Source organism: Melanerpes formicivorus, unplaced genomic scaffold (assembly GCF_026170545.1).
Source record: "Melanerpes formicivorus ecotype bairdi unplaced genomic scaffold, bMelFor1.0.p_v2 SCAF_126, whole genome shotgun sequence".
Classification (NCBI taxonomy): domain Eukaryota; kingdom Metazoa; phylum Chordata; class Aves; order Piciformes; family Picidae; genus Melanerpes; species Melanerpes formicivorus.
Window position 1 is genome coordinate 1,029,306 of NW_027142478.1, and position 23,848 is coordinate 1,053,153.

A 23,848-nucleotide genomic window follows, 5' to 3' on the forward strand; every position below is an offset into this window, starting at 1 on the left:
GGAGATGCTGAGGCACAGCTGAGCTGCCCATGGCATTGCCTACCATCTCCACATTGTATCTGTGAGCTGCTCAGCCACAGTTCACCTCCTGCTTCTCTTCCAGGCTGCTCTGGGAGCTCCCATCCCCTGTCCTGTGCCAGGGGCCAAGCAGAATCAGTCAGGGGTGGAGGAGTGCAGAGCAGAGAGGTCAGAGCTCAGGAAAGAAGTTTGAGGTTGTTCTCTGTTTTGCACTGGGAGGGGGGAAGGGATTCCAGTCTGCTCCAGGATGAGCCCATGTCTGTACTGGGAGGAAATCTGGAGAACCACTTTGCACTGGGATGGTCTCCATTCAGCATTGGGGGATGACATTGGATCCAGTTCCTGGGGCAGGTCTTCAGTTATAATGGGATGGGATCAGGGATGCAGTTTATAATGGGCAGGGGGAGCAGTCTCTACTGGGTTGGAGTCAGGATACAGTTAACACAGGGAGGGATGCAGTAGGTACTGGAAGGGGATCAGGGAATTCACTTTGCCCTGGAATGGGACCCAGTGTATACTGGGATGGAATCAGATGATCCAGTTTGTGCTGGAAGGAGGCCATGTCTGTCCTGGGAGGGGACCAGGGGGTTCAGCTTGTACTGGAATGAGGCCCAGTCTGTACTGGGAGACATCAAAGAGATTCAGTTTGTACCTGGAGGGGGCCCCAGTCTGAAGTGGGATGGCATCAGGGTATCAGTGTACACAGAGATGTGTCCTGGTTTGTACTGGGATGGAATCAGGGCTTCCAGGGGATAGACTTTGTACTGGGATGGGACTCAGACTGTACTGGGAGACAGCAATGGGATCTCATTTGTACCAGGATCAGGCCAGAGCTGCACTGGGATCAGCATATCCAGTTTGTGATGGAATGGGTGCAACTGGGACTGGAAAGGGGCCCAAGGGATGCAAGGGAATGGAGTCCACTCTGCACTGGGAGGGGATAAGGGCTTCCAAATTTTATTAGGACAAGGCCTAATGTGTACTTGGAGGGATTGAAGTGACCCTCTTTGGACTGGGACAGGGCCTAGACTGTACTGAGAGGACATGAAGGTGTGCAGTTTGTACTGGAATAGGTGTAGCTGTCACAGAGAAATGATGGGATTAAAAGTAATCAGTGTCTTTACAAAGGAATAGTTGTCTGAAGAAGGTAGGAAGAGGAAGGGGGGAACCAGACAGTTCCCCTTACCTATGTGCATAAACAACAAAGGAGCTTCTGCAAGGCACCCTTGTCTTACTTATCATGGTAAATCAGTGGGAGGCTGTCAGAGGCTGACAGGATGCTGAACACAGCCTAAACTCCTCAACTTTCAGATCAGAGCACAAGCTTAACAGACTACTAACTGTTAACTTCTCCACCCAGAGTCATGAAGGACATAATTTAAATGAACATAGGATGTATGTAATGGGGGGAGAGTTGCATGTGAGGGGGGTCATGCAGTAGGCAGTTCAGGAAAGACTGTAAAGCCTGAGCACCTGAGCCAGTGGGGAAAGGCAGAGGGAAATTTGCATCCAGGGATTCAGGATAAAAAGGGAGCTGTGACTCCCAGCAACTTGAGAGACCCCACCAGGAATTGCCCTGTAGACTCTCCCTTTATTCAAATAAAGCTTTACTAAACTCCTCTGTCTCCATTGTGAACAGGAACATCTAAATCAAGAGAATTTTTCCTTACAGAAGGGAGCCTGGGCACACAATCTGTACTGGGATGGGACCCAAACTGCAGAGGAAGAGGTCAATATGGTCCAAATTTTCCTGGAATGAGGACATGTGTGTACTGGGAGGGCTTAAAGGGCTGAGTCTCTACAGGAAGGGTGTCAGGATCCCAAGGTGCCCAAGCTGCCAGAGCACTCAGGCCTTGCCGCAACACAGAGGCTCAGCAGGAGAGGGTGGAAGGGAAGAAAGAGCAGCTGAGGACAGCCCAAGTGCTGAGGCTCCCTGGCACTGCTGCTGTGCTGGGACTCTGCCCCTCCACCTCTGCACACAGGCACTGCCCTGCAGCTCCACAGAAACCTTGCAGGAAGGAACTCAGAGAAACAACTCCCTGCAGGGTCCTTTATTGTACTGAACACAAAGGGAGCACAGCTCCTCATGTCTGCAGTTCTTGGGTCACAGAAGACAGGACAACACTGAACCAGAAATGGTCTGAAGAAAGACATTTGTGTGGGAGAGACACTCTCACAAGGGGAACAGCACCAATAGCAGCCAGAACTCCAGCAGCCAGGCTGGGCCTGCACTGAGTGACATCAGAACTGCTCTGCAGGAGAAGACAAGGAGTTTATTGCTTCTGAAACCATCCAGTGATCAGTTTGCTCAGGGCAGCCTTGAGCTCCTGGTTCCTCAGGCTGTAGATGAGAGGGTTCACTGCTGGAGGCACCACTGAGTACATGACCGAAAGCACCAGATCCAGGGATGGGGGGGAGATGGAGGAAGGCTTCAGGTTTGCAAAGATGCCAGTGCTGAGAAACAGGGAGACGACAGCCAGGTGAGGGAGGCAGGTGGCAAAGGCTTTGTGGCGTCCCTGCTGAGAGGGGATCCTCAGCACTGCCCTGAAGATCTGCACATAGGACACCACAATCAACACAAAACAGAGAAATAATAAACAGACACTGACCAAAATAAGCCAAACCTCCCTGAGGTAGGATGTGGAGCAGGAGAGCTTGAGGATCTGAGGGACTTCACAGAAGAACTGGTGCAGAGCATTCCCCTGGCAGAGGGGTAGGGAAAATGTATTGGCTGTGTGCAGCAGAGCATTAAGAGCCCCACAAACCCAGACAGCTGCCGCCAGGTGGACACAAACTCTGCTGCCCAGGAGGGTCTCATAGTGCAGGGGTCTGCAGATGGCAACATAGCGATCGTAGGACATGGTGGTGAGGAGAGAAAACTCTGCTGACATTAGGAATATGAAAAAGAAGACCTGGAGAACACATCCTGCATAGGTGATATCCCTGGTGTCCCTCAGGGAATTGTCCATGGATTTGGGGACAGTGGTGGAGATGGCACCCAGGTCAAGGAGGGCGAGGTTGAGGAGGAAGAAGTACATGGGGGTGTGGAGGTGGTGGTCCCAGGCTATGGTGGTGATGATGAGGCCATTGCCCAGCAGGGCAGCCAGGTAGATGGCCAGGAAGAGGCAGAAGTGCAGGAGCTGCAGCTGCCTTGTGCCTGAGAATGGCAGGAGGAGGAAGTGGGTGATGGAGCTGCTGTTGGCCATCTGCTGCCTCTGTCCATGGAGACCTGTCCAAGAAGGGAAAGGCAGTGACAAGTTAGGGCACACTTCTCTCAGCCTCATTGTAACCTCCCTCCCTGAGCTGCATGAGGAATGGATCAGCTGAGTCACATCACTACCAACCCATGGCAGAGTTTATCACAGCTTCAAATGCAGCAGAGGCCCAGAATTGCCCCAAAGATTCTTCTGGTGTCAGAATAGAAAGTGGCCAACAGCCAAATCCCAGGGAACAAGATTCCCATTGTGGTGGGTTGAAAATTTCCCCATTCTTAGCTTTGCCAGAGCAGCTCAGTTAGCAGCAAATGAAGCTGTATTGACAAGCAAGAGCTACACTCTACAATGGAATACAATGAACAGGTACAAAACATACAGGAGTGACAATATTAGAAAGGGCTTTACAATTAGCAAATGACATGACACCCCTCTGGTCAGAGACCAGGGCACCTGTTCCACTGTTTCCTATCCCCCTGTTCCAAGAGAGAAAGGAGGAGTGAAGAGAGAAAAAACGCAGTGGTTTAGACTTAGCCAAGGCCAGCCAAAGCAGGTGATCTCTCCCCAGCGAAGCAAAATAGCTGAGATCAGAAGAGAAGAGAGAGAATTGTTATGGTACAGCTCCTCTGATTCCAGATATTTATCCAATGAATTTGCTTAGAATAATCTTTTCTTTTCCTTTTCACACCCAAGAGTGATCTATTTATTTTGTTTCTACTTTTCTGCTCAAAATCTGTAACTAAGTTTTAAAGGCATTGCCTAAAAACACCACACCCATGGAGAGGTGGAGAAAGAGGGAGCAGGCCTGCAGTGCTGCAGAGACAGTGAAGGGAAGAGAGAAAGGCAGAGGGGCTGGGGGTGAAGCCTTCTCCTTCCCCAGCTCTGCTCACTGCTGCTCACAGGATGGAACTGAAGGGCTTTGCTCCTCCTTCTGTGTGCACACTCCAGGAGCCTTCAGCTGAGCGTCAGCTGCCGAGATGGAGATGCCTCCAGGAGCTACAGCTGCAGGGTCCTGCACCCACAGACTTAGCAAGTCTGTGACTGCAGTGACTTCTCCTCCAGTGAGCTCTCAGCATCCTCCCAGACCTGGACACCTTGAAGCTCTCTCTGCCTTCCTCATCTCCCTGATATCCTCTGGCAGTGTCCTCAGCCCTGCTGTGCTGTGCAGAGGAGCTGCTCCTGGCCAGAGCTGTCTCTCTGCAGCTCTGCCTGCTTGCCAGCAGCACCTTCCAGCCCAGGAGCCTGGCCCAGCTCAGCAGCACAGGACCAGACCAAGGCATTTAAAGGAGCCCTCTGGTGCCTTTGGTGCCAAGTCCTTCAACCTCAGAGACTGAAAAGCTGATGTAACCTCTGCAGAAGTCAAAGTTGGTTTCAAACTCTGAAGTTTCTTCTGCTGTTATTGGGTCCCAGTGAAGCATACTGGGAAAGGGTCCCCAGGGTCTGGTTAGAGCAAGACAGTGGGTGCAAGGGAAGTATCACTGGAGGCACTAAAGCATCTCCAGGCTGTGGTGAGAGTAGAGAACTGAGGCAGTGCTGACAGGTCAGGACAAGCAGCTAAAGGTGGCTCTGCTGCTGAGGAAACCTGGAAGGGTTCCACTGATCCAAAGGGCCAAGCCCTGACCCTCAGCCACTGGCAAGGCAGATCCTGTCCCTCACTTCAGGGCTCAGGGCTCTGCTGGGGGCAGTGGGGAGTGAGGGTATGCAGTGAGCAGGGTAGGACCTTGTCAGGTTTTGCTGTGATTTGCTTGCAGAGAGACAACTCCTGCTGAAAAGGAAGGAAATGTACCTTTAAAAGTACTTTTCATCAGATACTTTGTGCAATAAAAACCTCTCCAATTAGCTGCAGAAACCTTGGCAATAATTAGAGGTTCAGCAGTATTTAATGAGCCCCATGGAGTCTTTGGGGCTGATTACATCATCCTTAGGTACTGCCAGGAGACTCTGCCAAGGCACTGCCAAGAAGCCTCTCAACAAGTCCAAGTCAGAAGCAAACTCCAAAGTACCTTGAAGCACTGATTGGCCTCACTGAGGCTTGTTACTGACAAAGGCTCCCCAGGGACTCGTTAGAGCAGCTTGTTAGAGGCCAGGATTGCAGGGAGACAAAGGCAAAGTACAAGGGAGAAAACTTTACTTTGCTCTAGGAAGTAGAAAGGCCAAGCCCTGACCACTGCCCTAGCAATAGAACAACCTCAAAGTCTCAAAGCCAAGTTTCTCCTCACAGGTCTTGGTGGTAGAGGCAACTGCCAGATCCAAGGGCACAAAGAACTTGGTCCTGTTGAGCCTCTCAGCCTTGCCAGAGCCCTTGGCCATCACTACTGCAGCCTGTCCTGCACTGTCCCATGCCTGCAGCTCTTTCTCTTCAGGCTGCTGACACCAATCCTGCTTCCCCATCCAGCTCTGCCCCTGCTATTTACATCCCTTCCCTGAGCCTTCTCAGCTCTGCCTGCCATTTCCTGACACCTCTGGATGGCCTCATGCATAGCAGCTCTGCCCTTTGAGGGACATTTCTTTGGCCTCATCTCCACTCTGAACCTTTCAAGCTGCACTTTGTGAAGCTTTTGGTCTCTTCCCACTCCCCAGAAGAGCTCCATCCTCTCTGAAATGACTCTTCAGCCATGTGCACACTGCTATGGCAGTGCCCTGAGCCTCCATTCAGCAGGCTGAAGCAACCCAGGTCCGTCAGCCTCTCCACTGAGATGTCAATCCCCATCCTGGCAGATCTCCTCTGTAGTCTCTGAAGTTCCTCCCTTCCCTGTCAAACTGCAGAATCCCACACCTAGACACCAAGCATACAGATGTGGCCACAACAGTGAGGAGTCTGGGGGAGGACTACTCCTGTGTCTGGGTGGCCACAGTCCTCCTGCCACAGCCCAGCTGCAGTTGGCCTTCTTCCCTGTGTGCAGGGTCTGCTCTATCCCAGGGTATTTGGAATGCTTCCTTCCAGATGCTGTGTTGCCTTTCTGACTGGGGATGAGACACAACAGAAAGTCCAGGTCCAAAGAACAGGCAGAGAGTTTTTACTGGGGTGGGGCCCAGTCTGTCCAGAAATGGGAAAGGGGATATAGGTTGCGTGGGGATGAGACAGAGATGAGTGGTTGGAAGGCTGCAGGTGGGCACAATCTGTACTGGGAAGGAGTCCTGTTATGGCTGTTATTAATATTTAATAGTTGGCTGTTGGTGACAGAGAATGGAGTCAATATGGATGACCAATATGATCAAGTATTGTTCGTTTATTAAGGGAGCTTCTCCAGCTTATATAGACTCGGAGAGCATCGTTGGCATAGCTTCATTGGCTCCCCACGAGTGACCACACTTCGTACTGTTATAGATTATTGGCCAAACAACTAATAACACGCGAGGCTGTTGATGCTGGTGTGTGTCCTGTTATTCCCAGATGACTCTGTGTTTATAGCTACCAGTGCCCTGCTTTAGTTACATGCTGCAGGCACAGCACTCTTGCTACACTGCTAGCTACTTCTGCACTTCTGCTGAGCATGGCCTACCACCATGTCAGTCTCTAAGCCTACACTGCCAGACTGCTCACACCACTTATTGCTACCATTTCCCCAAATCCCCCTTTTTGTTTTTGTGAGCAATCTGGTCATGGGATTGGTTCCCATCCCTTACAAGATGCTCTTTGTATACACAGAAGCAAGCAAGGTAAAGCTAAGCTATATAGCAAAAGCAAAAGTCCTGTAGCGCAGCATGTCTAACAGACTAATGTAACCCATACAAGGCGCAAAGCTTAAGCTGAACTAGTTACAATGCTCTGCAGAGTTGGCATAATACATGGTCAGAGATAACAAATATTGTAAAGAAGAACTTAGATCTTAACAGTTCCGATCTTTACATTTCACTCCTCTTATTGACAGAGAAGACTTGATTATGCCTGAACGCATTGCACACAGAGATTGAGGCACAAATGCAATCCTTAGCACTGTCTTTTGCGATCTGCTTTAGGATTATGTTGCATCTTTATTTTCTCTAGGATGGTCAAAAATCATGAATTGTTTAATGGTAGCAAGATTTCTTTAATCTGTAAAGGTAGATCTGGCCAGGCTCTAGCTTCACAGACAGAAAACTTGCAGGCAAGCAGCAAGAGCAAAAGAGCTTCATTGCATTGCCCAATATAAAATTACACAGAATAATGTGTTTTTGCTCATCCTAGTAATGCTGATCTCTTCATGCTCACACAACTGTTAAGCAGTCACGACACTCAGTTATAAGTTAGATGCTTTCTGTTGACATCTTGGATTATCATGACAGTCGTTGAGGTCAGTGCTAGGCAGGTTTGCTGATTGTCATTTTCATGACAGTTGTGCTGTGTTTGTGCTGTCTTGTGGTGAGAGGGTTGCAGCACTTTGCAAAGTTGATGTTTCTAGGTGTTGACATGAGCTAACTATCTCTTGTTGGTACCACAAAAACACTTTTTTTGCTATGGGGTATTCTCTCTTCCCCCCCTTTTTTTTTGTTATTTATTTGTTTGGTTTTGTTTTCAGCCTACAATGAGAATGCATGTTCTGTTATAATGAATATTGATTTTCCCTCTAAGTGTTTAAAATTTCAGCAAACTGGTGAGATAACATATAAATCCATATGAACATTTTCTCTTATCACACAACAATCTCAATCAATTTTCTCTTATCACAGAACAAGTGTTGTGGGACAAAGCCCTGGAGGGAAGAGGGACCCAGGACAGCTGGTCAGTATTCAAGGACCACCTCCTCTGTGTCCAGGAGCTCTGTATACCAACAAAGAGAAAAGCAAGTAAGAATGCTAGGAGGCCTGCCTGGATGAGCAAGGAGCTACTGGACACACTATTACTTAAAAGGAAACTCTACAGGAAGTGGAGAGAAGGACAGGTAGAACAGGGGGGAGATAAGGAAGCTGCCCGAGCAGTAAGAGTCCTGATTAGGAAAGCCAAAGCAGAGTTTGAATTGAATCTAGCCAGGGAGATTAAAGGGAACACTAAGAACTTCTACAGGTATATTAATGGGAAGAAGAAGCCTAGGGAAGGTGTGGGCCCCCTCAGAAAGGAAACTGGTGACATGGTCACAAGTGGTGAGGAAAAGGCTGAGGTACTCAATAACTTCTTTACCTCAGTCTTCACTGCAAGGGCCTCTAGCCACACTCCTGATGTTATGGAAGACAATGCCAGGGATGGGGAGGAAGAACTGCCCACTGTAAGTGCAGATCAGGTTCGTGATCACCTGAAGAACCTGAAAGTGTTCAAGTCCATGGGACCCGACGGGATACACCCACAGGTACTGAGAGAACTGGTGGACATGGGGAGGCCTGTGGATGTGGTCTACTTGGACTTCACCAAGGCCTTTGACACCGTCCCCCACAGCAAACTGCTGGCTAAGCTGTCAGCCCGTGGCTTGGACCACTACACTCTGTGCTGGGTTAGGAATTGGCTGGAGGGCAGGGCCCAGAGAGTGGTAGTGAACGGTGCCACATCCAGGTGGCGGCCAGTCACCAGTGGTGTCCCCCAGGGATCAATGCTGGGCCCCATCCTCTTCAACATCTTCATTGATGATCTGGATGAGGGGGTCGAGTCAGTCATCAGCAAGTTTGCAGATGACACCAAGTTAGGGGCAGATGTTAGTCAGTTAGAGGGTAGAAGGGCTCTGCAGAGGGACCTCAACAGACTGGACAGATGGGCAGAGTCCAATGGGATGGCATTCAACAAGGCCAAGTGCTGAGTGCTGCACTTTGGCTACGGCAATCCCATGCAGAGCTACAGGCTGGGGTCAGAGTGGCTGAGAGCTGCCAAACAGAGAGAGACCTGGGGGTGCTGATCGACAGCCGCCTGAATATGAGCCAGCAGTGTGCCCAGGTGGCCAGGAGGGCCAATGGCATCCTGGCCTGCATTAGGAATAGTGTGGCCAGCAGGAGCAGGGAAGTCATTGTGCCCTTGTACTCTGCACTGGTTAGGCTGCACCTTGAGTCCTGTGTCCAGTTCTGGGCCCCTCAGTTTAAGAAGGACATTGAAACACTTGAGCGTGTCCAGAGAAGGGCAACAAGGCTGGGGAGAGGCCTTGAACACAAGCCCTATGAGGAGAGGCTGAGGGAGCTGGGATTGTTTAGCCTGGAGAAGAGGAGGCTCAGGGGTGACCTCATTGCCCTCTGCAACTACCTGAGGGGTGGTTGTAACCAGGAAGGGGTTGGTCTCTTCTCCCAGGCAACCAGCACCAAAACAAGGGGACACAGTCTCAAGCTGCGCCAGGGGAGGTTTAGGCTCAAGGTGAGGAGGAAGTTCTTCACCAAGTGAGTCATTCGTCATTGGAAGGGGTTGCCCAGGGAGGTGGTTGAGTCACCGTCCCTGGAGGCGTTTAAGAGGAGATTGGATGTGGCACTTGGTGCCATGGTCTAGTCATGGGGTCTGTGTTGATAGGTTGGACTCGATGATCCTCGAGGTCCTTTCCAACCTAAGTGATACTGTGATACTGTGAGAATATTTACGAATCATTTTCTATTTATATAACACAGGATGCAATTCCACTGCTTGTCCACCAGGTGCCGATGTGACAGGACTCTGGTGACTGCTAAGTATATACAGAGATATTACATTGTATATCAGAGGATTGGACTGGAAAGATTATCCTCCTAGACCTGGGTGCTTTGATCTGTTAGTGAGCACAAAGCAGGTGGAAGGTACTCTGTGTCCTTTGTTTGTAGCAAGGTTAGGTTCTGGCAGACTGCTGACTCCTGGCTGGTCCAGACAGTGACAGTGGGTGGAACCTTCTCCCTTCTGTGGCAGCAGAGAGGGCATGGACCCTTAGGCTAGCTGTTAAGCAGGTTCCCTTCCCAGGACTTGGGTGGCTCCCTCTGGATGTCAGGGAGTAGTACTGCAGGGTCAGCCCGGCAAGGCCGGTAGGGCAGGTCCTGGGATGGGGTCAGCCCTCACAGAGTCAGCCTGCACAGCAGGGCAGGGCCACAGTTCCTGGTAGGCAGGCTTGGAGGTTTCTGATCCGTCACGATGGCAGACAGGGCTCGACCTGGCAGGGGTCAGCCTGGTAGCAATGGGCTTCAGGGCTGGCATGGATGGCCCTGGGGAAGAGGCACAGGTGCATGAAGCAGCAGCTTCCCCTTTGCTTGGCTCAAAGGAGCAGTGGGACCCTTGTCAGAGTGGTTTCAGCTTTGGAGCACAGGCACAGACAATGTTCTGCGTTTCCCTGAGGTTCACAGGGCACAGAGTGGCAGAAGTAGTGACTCCTATCCTGCGACAGCAGGGTTACACAGGCATGAGGCTGACACTGCTCCTGCTCTCTGAGCTGACACACAGGGTTGTGCCTCTTGTCAGTCTGCTGCTTCAGGCTGAGGCAGATGCTTGCACTGCTGGACTCAGCTAAGTCCCTTCCCTGGCAGCTGGGCAGATCTTACCCTCGGGGGTGCAGTCCTCTTGAAGGCACGTTGGGCTCTTCCGACCAGTGAGGCTGGCAATGCAATGCTGCAGCTTATCAGGCTCAGTGAAGGTCCCTCCTGAGGAGATACTCTCAGGGATGAGGCTCAGGGCCTGCCTGGATGCTGGCTTCACCTTGTCATGCAGAGGCCACTAGTTTGCTTCTATATAGGAGATAGAAGATTTAATAGCAATGAGCTCAATGGCAGAGGCTATGGCATGAGCTCAGTCTCGAGCAAGGAGAGAGAACACAGTGAACTAGGGCAACATATTTACAAGCTGGGGTAATACTGATAGGTTTCTGGAGGCTGGATGTGGCCAATGGGCCCTCTTGTAAACAACCAGCTGCAGCCTATAGGAAGCATGAAGGTAGAATTATGCCATGCTTGGCATCAGCACCAGCATCTCGTGCCATGGGTGTGTGCAGGGGTCTGTGCCACTGTGAGAGACTAATAAGTTTGTCTCTCTCGGTGTACTCAACAAAGATAAAATCACTTGCTGTTTGCCCAGACAATATGTATTGGGCAGAGCTACTAAGGACTCTTGGAAGGTGCAAAGATAACATTGCTCGCTGGGCCACAGCTGGCCTACAACAATGACCCAGCCATTCATGCCTTCAGGGCAAGACAATCTCCACCCATCAAGTACCCTGGGCAGGGTGAAGGAATGTGGGGGGATTGTCTGAATGGAGATGGGGGAGACGGAGATTCCCCCCCCTCCATCCAAAAATCTTGCCCAAACACACAGCAATACACAGAAAGATTTCCGGGGAAATGAATATTTGAATACATACCTAAGGACTAAAAACTGTATAAAAGACTGGAGCAACTACTGGTTTGTAGAGAGAAACAGAGGAGAAAAATGGGGAGAAAAACGGAGATGAAGGAAAACACAGGAGACGGGCCAGGCCGCTGAGAAGAGAAAGCCGGGACAATGCTGCTCCGGAGAAAAGAAGCTGCCCTGAGGACCACAGCTCCAGCCAAAGCCTCAGCACCCTTTCTCTACAGACCCAGGCTGCCCAGCAAAGCCTCAGCACCGTTTCTCTACAAACCCAACATCTCCTGCAGCACCTTTCCTCCACAGACTTTAACTGTCTTGGGGGGGATGAGGGGTGTGGTAATATAATTCCTTTCCTCTTCTCTCTCTCTTCTCTCTCTCCCTCTCTCTTTTCTCCCTCTCCCCTTCTTATGTCCACTTTATTTATCTAATAAATAGTCTAGCTGTTGATACTTTGGCCTCCTTTGTGCCTCTAATTTCACAACACGGGAATATTTAAAAGAACTGTGTCTCCGGACTGAGGCATTTAATGTCTCCGGACCTTGACAGCCACCTCAGATATTGTGTCCCTCATGAAAGGAGGGGGAACTTGTCCATGTGCTGGGACAGGTTTCAATATCTGGGCATAATTCTGGGCATAATGTGCCTCCACCACATAAGGGTATGGAGTGAGGGGGAGATCATCCTGGTTTTGGCCTTGATGGAGTTAATATTCACAGCATCTCCTCTGGTGCTGTGGTTTGGATTTGTGACCAAGCCAGTGATGAGAGCAGACTCTGTCCTCACTGCATGGATCAGCTGGGGAGACACCAGTGGCAACTCTGTGTACGATGTACACCACTTGCCCATTCCTCTCTTCCTCCTCCTTGCAGTAAGGACACTCACCATGGCCCAAGCAAAAGCTCCTGGAGACCAGGTGCTGCTTGGATCCACTGGAAGTGCTGAAACACCACAGAACAAGGCAGGCTAAGCTCTCTCTTGTTTTCCATGGAAATGAAAGGTACAGCAAAGCTGACTGGGGCTGGGGCAGCTCTCCTCAGGTGGCTCAACTGCAATCCACGGCAGAAGAGAAAATACAGACTGGATGCAGGGAGTCAATGGATCTACTCACCAGGAACCAAATGAAATGAAATTTTACCAACCCAGAGCACAAAGGTTGTAACACAACAGCCTAACCAAATTCAGGTTGTTGGTGTAACATCACCATGACCAAACCCATAAATAGGTTTTGTATCTGGGGTTCCATGGACAGTCCTAAAACCAATCCCCATGCACCCCACAGGACACTGTGCACAGAGACCATGTACATGGATCCTGATATAGGCTGGGCAGGGACTGGCTTGAGAGCAGCCATGAAGAAAAGGCCTTGGGGGAGCTGGTGGATGAGAAGCTCAACAGGTGCCAGCAGTGAGCACTTGCAGCCCAGAGAGACAACCAGAGCCTGGGCTGCAGTCTGTAGATCCATGTTGATCAATGACATAGTTTCCAATTGAATCAATCTATAAGAACCCAAAAAGGGAATGGTAATGAAATGTTGAGATGACCTTCATGTCTGTGTGAGGCCCTGGAGGTGATGAGATGTGCAACCAAACCATGTGAGAAAGGATGGGAGTGAAAAAGAGCCAAGTGCTGCATCCTTGAAGCAGATGGGAAAGGCAAGCGGGGAGAAGAGCCCCTGTTCAAATCCAGATGCAACAGGGAACTGAGTGGGGATAGGCTGTGGGAAAGGGGAATTGTAACATTCACCTATGCCTGAAGAAAGAGCCTCAGGCTCTGCAGGTCTGGGCCCCTTGGTTCCCCTTGCAGCTCTGGTCCTGCTCTCAACTGCTCTGTTAGTTTGTATCTCAGCTCATGGTGCTGCAACCAGCTGGGCCTGCACCACAATATTTGTCACAGTTCTGGAACACCACCACAGCAATCAGTTCAGTTTCTGTCTGTGTGATGTCTCTGTAATCATTGGCTGTGATTGGAAATTCTCTGTGCCAATACCTCCTCACCAGGATGTGTCTTTGCTCACATGTTGTATGGTTAGCTACAGCCTACACCCATTGGAAAGAATTTCACTGCAATCCAACAACTCCTCCAGCACCCTGATTTCATCAGCCTGTTACAACAATCAGGAGAAGCAGGACAAAAGACTCTGCCCAGAGTCCACCCTGACACTGAACAAATCCATTGAGTGCTAAAAGTAATCAAGAGGAGTGGAGAACACTGCTGGTGGGAAGTGCTGTTTGGGTGGTGTCCAGCAGCAGCTGGGACACTGCCCCTGCTGTCACAGCCACTGTGATTTTCCTGCCTGCTCTGCTCTGTGCTTGCTGATCCCCATAGGTTTGTAGTCAGAGTTAGGAGGATGACCAAGCAAGTCACACTGCTGCAGACACTTCCCATCATCAGTGTTTCCTGGGTGCTTTGTGTCACTGAATGACATTGCAGAAGACTTTGGAGGCTAAGAAACCACCAAATTTCCTTCCCATTCTGATTGGATGATGACATTCTCTGTTGAGAGGCACAGAGACAAGAGGCAACCACACAGCCACTCTGGCTGAGAGAAATGCACTCAAGCCACAGAGCAGATTGTGGTGGCACAGTCCCCCTGTCACTGGAAACCTACTCAAGACCTGATGGGATTCCCCCTCCCCCCTTTCCTAGGCCATGAGCTAGCCCAGGGTAAGCCAGGGATGGATCAGGACAGACAGAAATAGAGCCCTGAGAGGTGTCCTTGGTGTGCTGCACCCTTGCTCTCCCAGCCTTGCACTGCTCTCCCTATGGCTTGGGGGTTGGTCAGCTCCTGCCAGCTCAGTGCATCTGTGCTTGGATCACAGCCAACAGGGAGCTGATAGAAAACTCTGAAAGCAAAAAACTTCAGGGTCTGTGCAAGTGGCAAAAGATCCCAGGATGATTCAGCATCCAAGGTTCTCCAGATCAGAGAAACACCTGATGAAAGTCAATGATCTCCACCTCTAAAAACAGTGACCCTAAAGCCAGAGCCTTGGAGCTCTCCTGGATCACAGCAGCTGTGTCCAGCATCTCCCCCACTCAGACATCTCTCAGGCACAACCTGCACCAAGGGCCAGCACCAAGTCAGACTTCTCCAGGCTCAGGTCTCATCCTCTGAGAATGTTGACGCTTTGTGAGTGTTTGCCCTGAGCTCCAGCAGAAGGAAATTGAACTCCAGGGCACCCTCTGCCAGCCACCTCTCCACTTCTCTGTGTCTTTGGACAGACACCTTTGCCATCACCAGGGTCAAGGTTTCTATCTTGCACTGAACCCAGCCAGCTCTGTCCCTGTGTCTGTGTGCTTGGTGCTTCTCTCCAGGCACAGCCACAGAAATAGATTTGAATTCAGGATCCCTTGCAGTCAGTCAGGGTCAGCCTTGTCCTTATCCACTCTGTCATTCAGAGGCTCTTGGATTAGAACACATTCTGCTGAATCACCTTGTAAGCCCCAGGTGGGCAGTGACAGCAATGGGAAGGTTGGGGAGGGTGAGGAGCAAAGTTGTCCACTCAATGTGAGCCCTGAAGGACAGATGTTCCTGCAAGTGCAGATGTCCTGCTGAGACAGCCTGGGTCAGTGTCACTTGGGGAATTATCATCTCTGAGCTAAACTGAAATGGAGTAAAATATTTTATCTTTGGCATAAAATAATTGAGCTTTGTGAGGTGCACTTTGAAATCCTGAAGAAGATTGCAGAGACACAAACATCTCCTTAGGGCACTTGGGACTCATTGCAGGAACCTCAGGTACTGAGAGAAGGCTGAAGAAACTTCTTCAGAAGTCAGAAGGAAAACACAAAGTGCCTTGAAGCACTGATTGGCCCCACTGAGGGGCATTACCAACAAAGCCTCCCAAGGGCTCCTTAGAGCAGCTCAGTGGAGGCCATGATTGCAACAGACAAAGGCAAAGTGCAGGAGAGCAAACTCTGGGTTTGGTTTATGGAGCAGAAAGTCCAAGCCCTGACCACAGTGCCTGGGCAGGCAGATCCTGTCCCTCGTGTATGGGTCAGGGCTCCTCAGGTGCTGTGTGATGTGGGGTTTGTGATGCTGAGTGAAGGACAAGGGGATGACAGTCCCCAGCCTTCCTGGGGGTGTTTAAGGAAGCACGGAGGACCCCCTGGTACCTTAGGAAGTCTCCTCAAAGCCCTTGGTGGTGGATGATTGCCACAGTGAGGAAGGCAAAGCCTTGGGTTCTCTTGATGACTTCCAGCCTTGCCAGTGCCCATTGCCATCCCCACCACAGGTTGTCCTACACTGTCCCCAACACTGGCTTTGGTTTCTGCAGCAGAAAGGCCAATCCCTGACCACAGAGCCTGGGCAGTCAGATGCAGAGAGTCTCAAGCTTAAGTTTCACCTTCCTGGCCTTGGTGGCAGAGCCAACAGCCATAGACAAGAGGAGAAAGACCTCAGTCCTGTTGAGTCTTCAGCCTTGCAGGTGGTGCTACACTGCCCCATGCCTGCAGCTCTTTCCCTTCATGTTCCTGACACCCATCTTGCTTTCCTAGCAGCTCTCACCATGACATTTCTGTACCCTCCCTGCTCTGTCTCTATTCTCCATGGCCATTTCTTGAAACACAAAGCCAGGGCCTCTTGGACTATAAGGATCCCCTCTGAGTGACTTTTCTTTGTCCTCACCTCCACTCTGAACCCTGAAATTTGCACTCTATGGAGGTTTTCTTCCCTTCCCACTACCACCAGATGCTCCATCATCACCAGATTTCAATCAGGTGCACACTGCATCTGTAGTGCCCTGAACTGGGACTTCACCAGGTTAGAGAAGCCCCAGTCCCTCAGGCTCTCCACTCCAGTCCTTGCAGATATCCTCTGAAGCTTCTCAGACTCTTCAAAAGTCCTTCAGAGCAGAAGTCCCAAAGCCAGACACTAAGAATCCAGATGTGGCCACAGCAGTGCTGAGTGCATGGGGAGGACAACCTCTGTGTCTGGGTGGCCACACTCCTCCTACCACAGCCCAGCTGCACTTGGCCTTCTGCACTCTGCTCAGGCTCTGCTCCAGCCCAGGCCATTGGCAATGGTCCCTGCCAGAGTCCTTTCTGCCTGGGCACAAAGCAGAACCTCCAGCTGCAAAGCAACAGCCAAGGCACCTCCCTGCTGCTTCCTCTCAGCTTGGCAGGCACAAGGGATGGCACAGTCCCCAGCCCAGCCCTGGGCTTGCTGCTGGCCAATGACACAAAGGGATTGGAGTTTGCAGTGACCTCACACTCACCTCATGGCCATGTGGCTCCTCCTGCCCTAGGAGCTTCTCAGCCATCCCTGATGTCCCAATGCTGGTCCAAGGCCTCAGCCTGCTTGTTGCCTGGCAGCTGAGCAGGCACAAGAAACCTCTCCAGGGTCTTCCAAGGCAGGTCCCTGCTGCTGCCTTTCAGATTCTCCAGCAGCCACAGCCAAGCCCTGTCCCTGCTGCTGTCCCCTCAGGCCCTCAGGTGGCAAGGAAGTGACAACCCAGCTCCAAGGCTCTTCCTGCAGGGGCTACCAGGTGCTCAGGGATATTGAGTCACACAAGTTCCTTGCCCACCACCTGCTTTCTGCTGGCCTGCTGGGAAATCTGGCAGCTGGGAGGCCAAAGCACAGTGGCCAGGCAAGAGTCAGGGGCTGCCCTCTCAGTTACTGCAGCAAGAAGTGACCTCCCAGTCCCTTTCCTGCCCTCTTCCTGCTGCTGCCTTATCAGCTGTTGAGCCAGCAGTGACCTCCCAGCCCCTGCCCAGGCTTGTGGCTGCTGCTGTGCAGGGGATCCTGAGGCACAGTGAGCTGCCCATGGCATTGCCAACCATCTCCACCTGGTGTCCGTGGGCTGCTCAGCCACAGTTCACCTCCTGCTTCTCTTCCAAGTCCATGAGGCTGCTCTGGGAGCTCCCAGTCCCTGTCCTGTGCCAGGGGCCAAGCAGAATCAGTCAGGGGTGGAGGAGTGCAGAGCAGGGAGGTCAGAGCTCAGGAAAGAAGTTTGAGGTTGTTCTCTGTTTTGCACTGGGAGGGGGGAAGGAATTCCACTCTGCTCCAGGATGAGCCTATGTCTGTACTGGGAGGAAATCTGGAGATGCAGCTTGGACTGGGATGTTCCCCAGTCTGCAGTGGGGGATGCCATTGGATCCAGTTCCTGGGACAGGTCTTCAGTTATAATGGGATGGGATCAGGGATGCAGTTTATAATGGGCAGGGGGAGCAGTCTCTACTGGGTTGGAGTCAGGATACAGTTAACACAGGGAGGGATGCAGTAGGTACTGGGAGGGGATCAGGGAATTCACTTTGCACTGGAATTGGACCCGGTGTATACTGGGATGGAATCAGATGATTCCTGGGATGTCTGTCCTGGGAGGGGACCAGGGGGTTCATCTTGTACTGGAATGAGGCCAAATCTGTACTGGGAGACATCAAAGAGATTCAGTTTGTACCTGGAGGGGGCCCCAGTCTGAAGTGGGATGGCATCAGGGTATCAGTGCACACAGAGATGTGTTCTGGTCTGTACTGGGATGGAATCAGGGCTTCCAGGGGATAGACTTTGTACTGGGATGTGACTCAGACTGTACTGGGAGACAGCAATGGGATCTCATTTGTACTGGGAGCACTCCAGCACTGCACTGGGATCAGCATATCCAGTTTGTGATGGGATGGGTGCAACTGGGACTGGGAAGGGGCCCAAGGGATGCAAGGGAGTGGAGTCCAGTCTGCACTGGGAGGGGATAAGGGCTTCCAAATTTTATTGGGACAAGGCCTAATGTGTACTTGGAGGGATTGAAGTGACCCTGTTTGGACTGGGACAGGGCCTAGACCATACTGAGAGGACATGAAGGTGTGCAGTTTGTACTGGAATAGGTGTAGCTGTCACAGAGAAATGATGGGATTAAAAGTAATCAGTGTCTTTACAAAGGAATAGTTGTCTGAAGAAGGTAGGAAGAGGAAGGGGGGAACCAGACAGTTCCCCTTATCTATGTGCATAAACAACAAAGGAGCTTCTGCAAGGCACCCTTGTCTTACTCATCATGGTAAATCAGTGGGAGGCTGTCAGAACACTGAACACAGCCTAAACTCCTCAACTTTCAGACCAGAGCACAAGCTTAACAGACTACTAACAATTTACTTCTCCACCCAGAGCCACGAAGAACCTAATTTAAATGAACATAGGATGTATGTAATGGGGGAGTTGCATGTGAGGGGGGCCATGCAGTAGGCAGTTCAGGAAAGACTGTACAGCTTGAGCACCTGAGCCATTGGGCAAAGGGAGAGGTAATTTGCATCCAGGGATTCAGGATAAAAGGGGAGCTGCGACTCCCAGCAACTTCAGAGACCCCACCAGGGATTGTCCTGTGGACTCTCCCTTTATTCAGATAAAGCTTTACTAAACTCCTCTGTCTCCATTGTGAACAGGAACTTCTAAATCAAGAGAAATTTTCCTTACAGAAGGGAGCCAGGGCACACATTCTGTACTGGGATGGGACCTTGACTTCAGAGGAAGAGGTCAATATAGTCCAGCTCTTACTGGGATGAGGATGTGTACTTCGAGGAGTTAAAGGGCTGAGTCTCTACAGGAAGGGGATCAGGATCCCAAGGTGCCCAAGCTGCCAGAGCACTCAGACTGTGCCCCAGCACAGAGGCTAATGAGAGAGGGTGGAAGGCGAGAAAGAGCAGCTGAGGATAGCCCAAGCTCTGGGGCTCCCTGGCACTGCTGCTGTGCTGGGACTCTGCCCCTCCACCTCCGCACACAGGCACTGCCCTGCAGCTCCACAGAAGCCTTGGAAGAAGGAACTCAGAGGAACAACTCCCTGCAGGGTCCTTTATTGTGTTGAACATAAAGGGAGCACAGCTCCTCCTGTCTGTAGCCTCTGAGTCACAGCAGACAGGACAACACTGAACCAGAAATGGTCTGAAGAAAGACATTTGTGTGGGAGCAACATTCTCACAAGGGGAACACAACCAGCAGCAGCCAGAACTCCAGCAGCCAGGCTGGGCCTGCACTGAGTGACATCAGAACTGCTCTGCAGGAGATGACAAAGAGTTTATTGCTTCTGAAAGCATCCAGGGATCAGTTTGCTCAGGGCAGCCTTCAGCTCCTGGTTCCTCAGGCTGTAGATGAGAGGGTTCACTGCTGGAGGCACCACTGAGTACATGACCGAAAGCACCAGATCCAGGGATGGAGAGGAGATGGAGGAGGGCTTCAGGTTTGCAAAGGAGCCAGTGCTTGTAACCAGGGAGACGACAGCCAGGTGAGGCAGGCAGGTTGCAAAGGCTTTGTGGCGTCCCTGCTGAGAGGGGGTCCTCAGCACTGCCCTGAAGATCTGCACATAGGACACCACAATCAACACAAAACAGACAAAGATTAAACAGACACTGACCAAAATAAGCCAAACTTCCCTGAGGTAGGATGTGGAGCAGGAGAGCTTGAGGATCTGAGGGACTTCACAGAAGAACTGGTGCAGAGCATTGCCCTGGCAGAGGGGCAGGGAAAATGTATTGGCTGTGTGCAGCAGAGCATTGAGAGCCCCACAAACCCAGGTAGCTGCTGCCAGGTGGAGACAAACTCTGGTGCCCAGGAGGGTCTCATAGTGCAGGGGTCTGCAGATGGCAACATAGCGATCGTAGGACATGGTGGTGAGGAGAGAAAACTCTGCTGACATTAGGAATATGAAAAAGAAGACCTGGAGAACACATCCTGCATAGGAGATGTCCCTGGTGTCCCTCAAGGAATTGTCCATGGATTTTGAAACAGTGGTGGAGATGGCAGCCAGGTCAAGGAGGGCGAGATTCAGGAGGAAGAAGTACATGGGGGTGTGGAGGTGGTGGTCCCAGGCTATGGTGGTGATGATGAGGCCATTGCCCAGCAGGGCAGCCAGGTAGATGGCCAGGAAGAGGCAGAAGTGCAGGAGCTGCAGCTGCCTTGTGCCTGTGAATGGCAGGAGGAGGAAGTGGGTGATGGAGCTGCTGTTGGCCATCTGCTGCCTGTGGCCCTGGAGACCTGTCCAAGGAAGGAAAGGCAGTGACAAGTTAGGGCACACTTCTCTCAGCCTCATTGTAACCCCTGTCCCTGAGCTGCATGAGGAATGGATCAGCTCAGTCCCTTCACTAACAACCCATGGCAGAGTTCATCACAGCCTCGTATGCATCAGGGACCCAGAATTGCCATGAAGATTCCTCTGGTGTCAGAAGAAAAAGTGACCAACAGCGCAGTCCCAGGGAGCAAGAGTCCCATTGTGGTGGGTTGAAATTTCCACCCAGCATTATCTTTGCCAGAGCAGCTCAGTTAGAAGCAAATGAAGCTGTATTGACAAGCAAGAGCTACACTCTGCAATGGAATGCAATGAACAGGTACAAAACATACAGGAGTGACAATATTAGACAGGAATTTACAATTACCAAACAACACAAAACCCCTCTGCTCAGAGACCAGGGAAGCTGTTCCTAAGCCCCTAACCCCTATGCCCTGTTCCAAGAGAGAAAAGAGGAGTGAAGATAGAAAAAAAGCAGTAGTTTAGACTCAGCCAAGGCCAGCCAAAGCAGGTGATCTCTCCTGAGTGAAGCAAAACAGCTGAGATCAGAAGAGAAGAGAGAGAATTGTTATGGTACAGCTCCTCTGGTTCCAGATATTTATCCAATCAATTTGTTTAGAATAATCTTTTCTTTTCCTTTTCACACCCAAGAGTGATCTATTTATTTTGTTTCTACTTTTCTGCTCAAATCTGTAACTAAATTTTAAAGGCATTGCCTAAAACCACCACACCCATGGAGAGGTGGAGAAAGAGGGAGCAGGCCTGCAGTGCTGCAGAGACAGTGAAGGGAAGAGAGAAAAGCAGAGGGGCTGGGGGTGAAGCCTTCTCCTTACCCAGCTCTGCTCCCTGCTGCTCACATGGTGGAACTCAAGGGCTTTCATTCTCCTTCTGTGTGCACACTCCAGGAGCCTTCAGCTGAGTGTCAGCTGCTGAGATGGAGATGCCTCCAGGAGCTACAGCTGCAGTGTCCTGCACCCACAGCCTCACTGTATCTGTGACTGCAGTGTCTTCTCCTCCAGTGAGTTCTCAGTCACCCTCCCAGTCCTGGCCACCTTGAAGCTCTCTCTGCCTTCCTCATCTCCCTGAGATCCTCTGGCAGTGTCCTCAGCCCTGCTGTGCTGTTCTGCTCCTGGCCAGAGCTGTCTCCTGCAGTGCTGCCTGCTTGCCAGCAGTTCCTTCCAGCACAGGAGTCCAGCCCAATAGGGCAGCAAATGACCAGCCCAAGGTGTTTTAATGACTCTTCTGGTGGCTTTTGGTGTCCTGTAACCATCAGGGATTGAGAAGAAGCTGATGAAACCTCTCCAGAAGTCCAAGTCAGAGTCAAACTCTGAAGTTTCTTCTACTGTTAATGGGTCACAGTGAAGCATACTGGGAAAGGGTCCCCAGGGTCTGGTTAGAGCAGAAGGAGAGAGTGGATGCAAGGGAAGATTCACAGGAGGCACTGAAGCATCTCCAGGCTGTGGTGAGAGCAGAGAACTGAGGCAGTGCTGACAGGTCAGGACAAGCAGCTGAAGGTGGCTCTGCTGCTGAGCAAACCTGGAGGGGTTTCATTGATCCAAAGGGCAAAGCCCTGACCCCCAGCCCCTGGCAAGGCAGATCCTGTCCCTCACCTATGGCTCTGGGCTCTGCTGGGTGCAGTGGGGAGTGAGGGTGAGCAGTGACCAGGGTAGGACCTTGTCAGGTTTTGCGGTGGTTTGATTGCTAAGAGACAACTCCTGCTGAAAAGGAATGAAATGTACCTTTAAATATAATTTTTATCAGATGCTTTGTGCAATAAAAACCTCTCCAATTAGCTGCAGAAACCTTGGCAATAATTAGAGGTTCAGCAGTATTTAATGAGCCCCATGGAGTATTTGGGGCTGATTACATCATCCTTAGGTACTGCCAGGAGACTCTGCCAAGGTACTGCCAAGAAGCCTCTCAACAAATCCAAGGCAGAAGCAAACTCCAAAGTACCTTGAAGCACTGATTGGCCTCACTGAGGCTTGTTACTGACAAAGGCTCCCCAGGGACTTGTTAGAGCAGCTTGTTAGAGGCCATGATTGCAGGGAGACAAAGGCAAAGTACAGGGGAGAAAAACTTGCCTTTGGTCTAAGAAGCAGAAAGGCCAAACCCTGACCACTGCCCTTGGACTAGAAGAACCTCAAAGCCTCAAAGCAAAGTTTCTCCTCACAGGCCTTGGTGGCAGAAGCAACTGCCAGAGCCAAGGGGACAAAGACCAAGGCCAAAGACCAAGGCCTCTCAGCCTTGCCAGAGCCCTTGCCCATCCTGACTGCAGCTTCTCCTACACTGTCCCATGCCTGCAGCTCTTTCTCTTCAGGCTGCTGACACCAATCTTTCTTCCTCACCCAGCTCTCCCCCTGCCATTTCCATCCCTTCCCTGAGCTGTCTCAGCTCTGCCTGCCATTGTCTGACACCTCTGGATGGCCTCATGCATAGCAGCTCTGCCCTTTCAGGGACATTTCTTTGGCCTCATCTCCACTCCAAATCTTCCAAGATGCTCTTTGTGAAGGTTTTAGTCTCTCCCCACTCCCCAGAAGAGCTCCTTCCTCTCTGAAACCACCCTTATGCCATGTGCACACTGCTATGGCAGTGCTCTGAGCCTCCATTCAGCAGGCTGAAGCAGCCCAGGTCTCTCAGCCTCGCCACAGAGATGTCAATCCCCATCCTGGCAGATTCTATTCTAATATTTATATAATTCATATTTCATATTCATAGATTAATAACCTCTTTGTCACACCTTGCTGCTAGGAAAGGTTATGGAGCAGGTCACACTGCGCTTGCAGTATAACCAGGTGACCATGCCCAGTCAGCAGGGGTTTATGAAAGGCAGGTCCTGCCTGACTAATCTGATCTCCTTCTGCAGTAAGGTGACCTGGCTAGGGGGTGAGGGAAGGGCCATGGACACTGTCTGCCTGGACTTTAGTGAAGCCTTTGACACTGTCTGCCTGTCACAAAGGAGACAGAGCAGACAGGACAGTTATGAAGCAGCAAACCTCTGCTCTATTACAATGCAATCTGCTCCCCTGCCAATAGAATCAAAGGACCAATTGGATTGTTAGTGGTGAAATTCTGTTATTCACAGCTGCTTAGACTACCAAATTATTTGGAGTATTTCACTGCTGGGAAAGATGAACCAAAATTTGCCCCAGCTCACTTAGAAAAGGGAAATTCTCAGATACCCAGACACTCCCCAAAGAGCAGAGAGGAGGAGGTGAAATTCCTTAGGTTCCATGCTGGCAGGGAGCAGTGTCTTGCCGGGCAGAGGGACAAATTCTGAGTGAGCCAAGCCCCCAGGAACCATACCCTGGCAGTGAGAAGTTGCTACCAGTCCAAATGCTGCTTTGCAAAGCCCCAGGACAATCTGCAGAGCCTGGGAAGAAGCTTCCAGAGCTGCCTGCTGTTGTGCTGCAGCCAGAGCAGCCAGCAACCCAAACCTTGCTGGCTAG

The 23,848-nt window shown here is 51.1% G+C and overlaps 2 protein-coding genes across 2 annotated transcripts; both read right to left on the reverse strand.

Moving 5' to 3' along the window:
- Positions 1-2,291: 2,291 nt before the first annotated feature.
- Positions 2,292-3,224, reverse strand: LOC137456517 (olfactory receptor 14A16-like). Its single transcript, XM_068167982.1, has one exon. The coding sequence runs from the start codon at positions 3,222-3,224 to the stop codon at positions 2,292-2,294; it is 933 nt and encodes a 310-aa protein (XP_068024083.1).
- Positions 3,225-19,442: 16,218 nt separating this feature from the next.
- LOC137456484 (olfactory receptor 14J1-like) lies at positions 19,443-20,345 on the reverse strand (the record flags this gene model as incomplete). The annotated part of the gene is made up of 1 exon (XM_068167950.1): positions 19,443-20,345. A coding segment is annotated over exon 1 (903 nt), but the record flags the coding sequence as incomplete, so codon positions are not given.
- Positions 20,346-23,848: the final 3,503 nt, after the last annotated feature.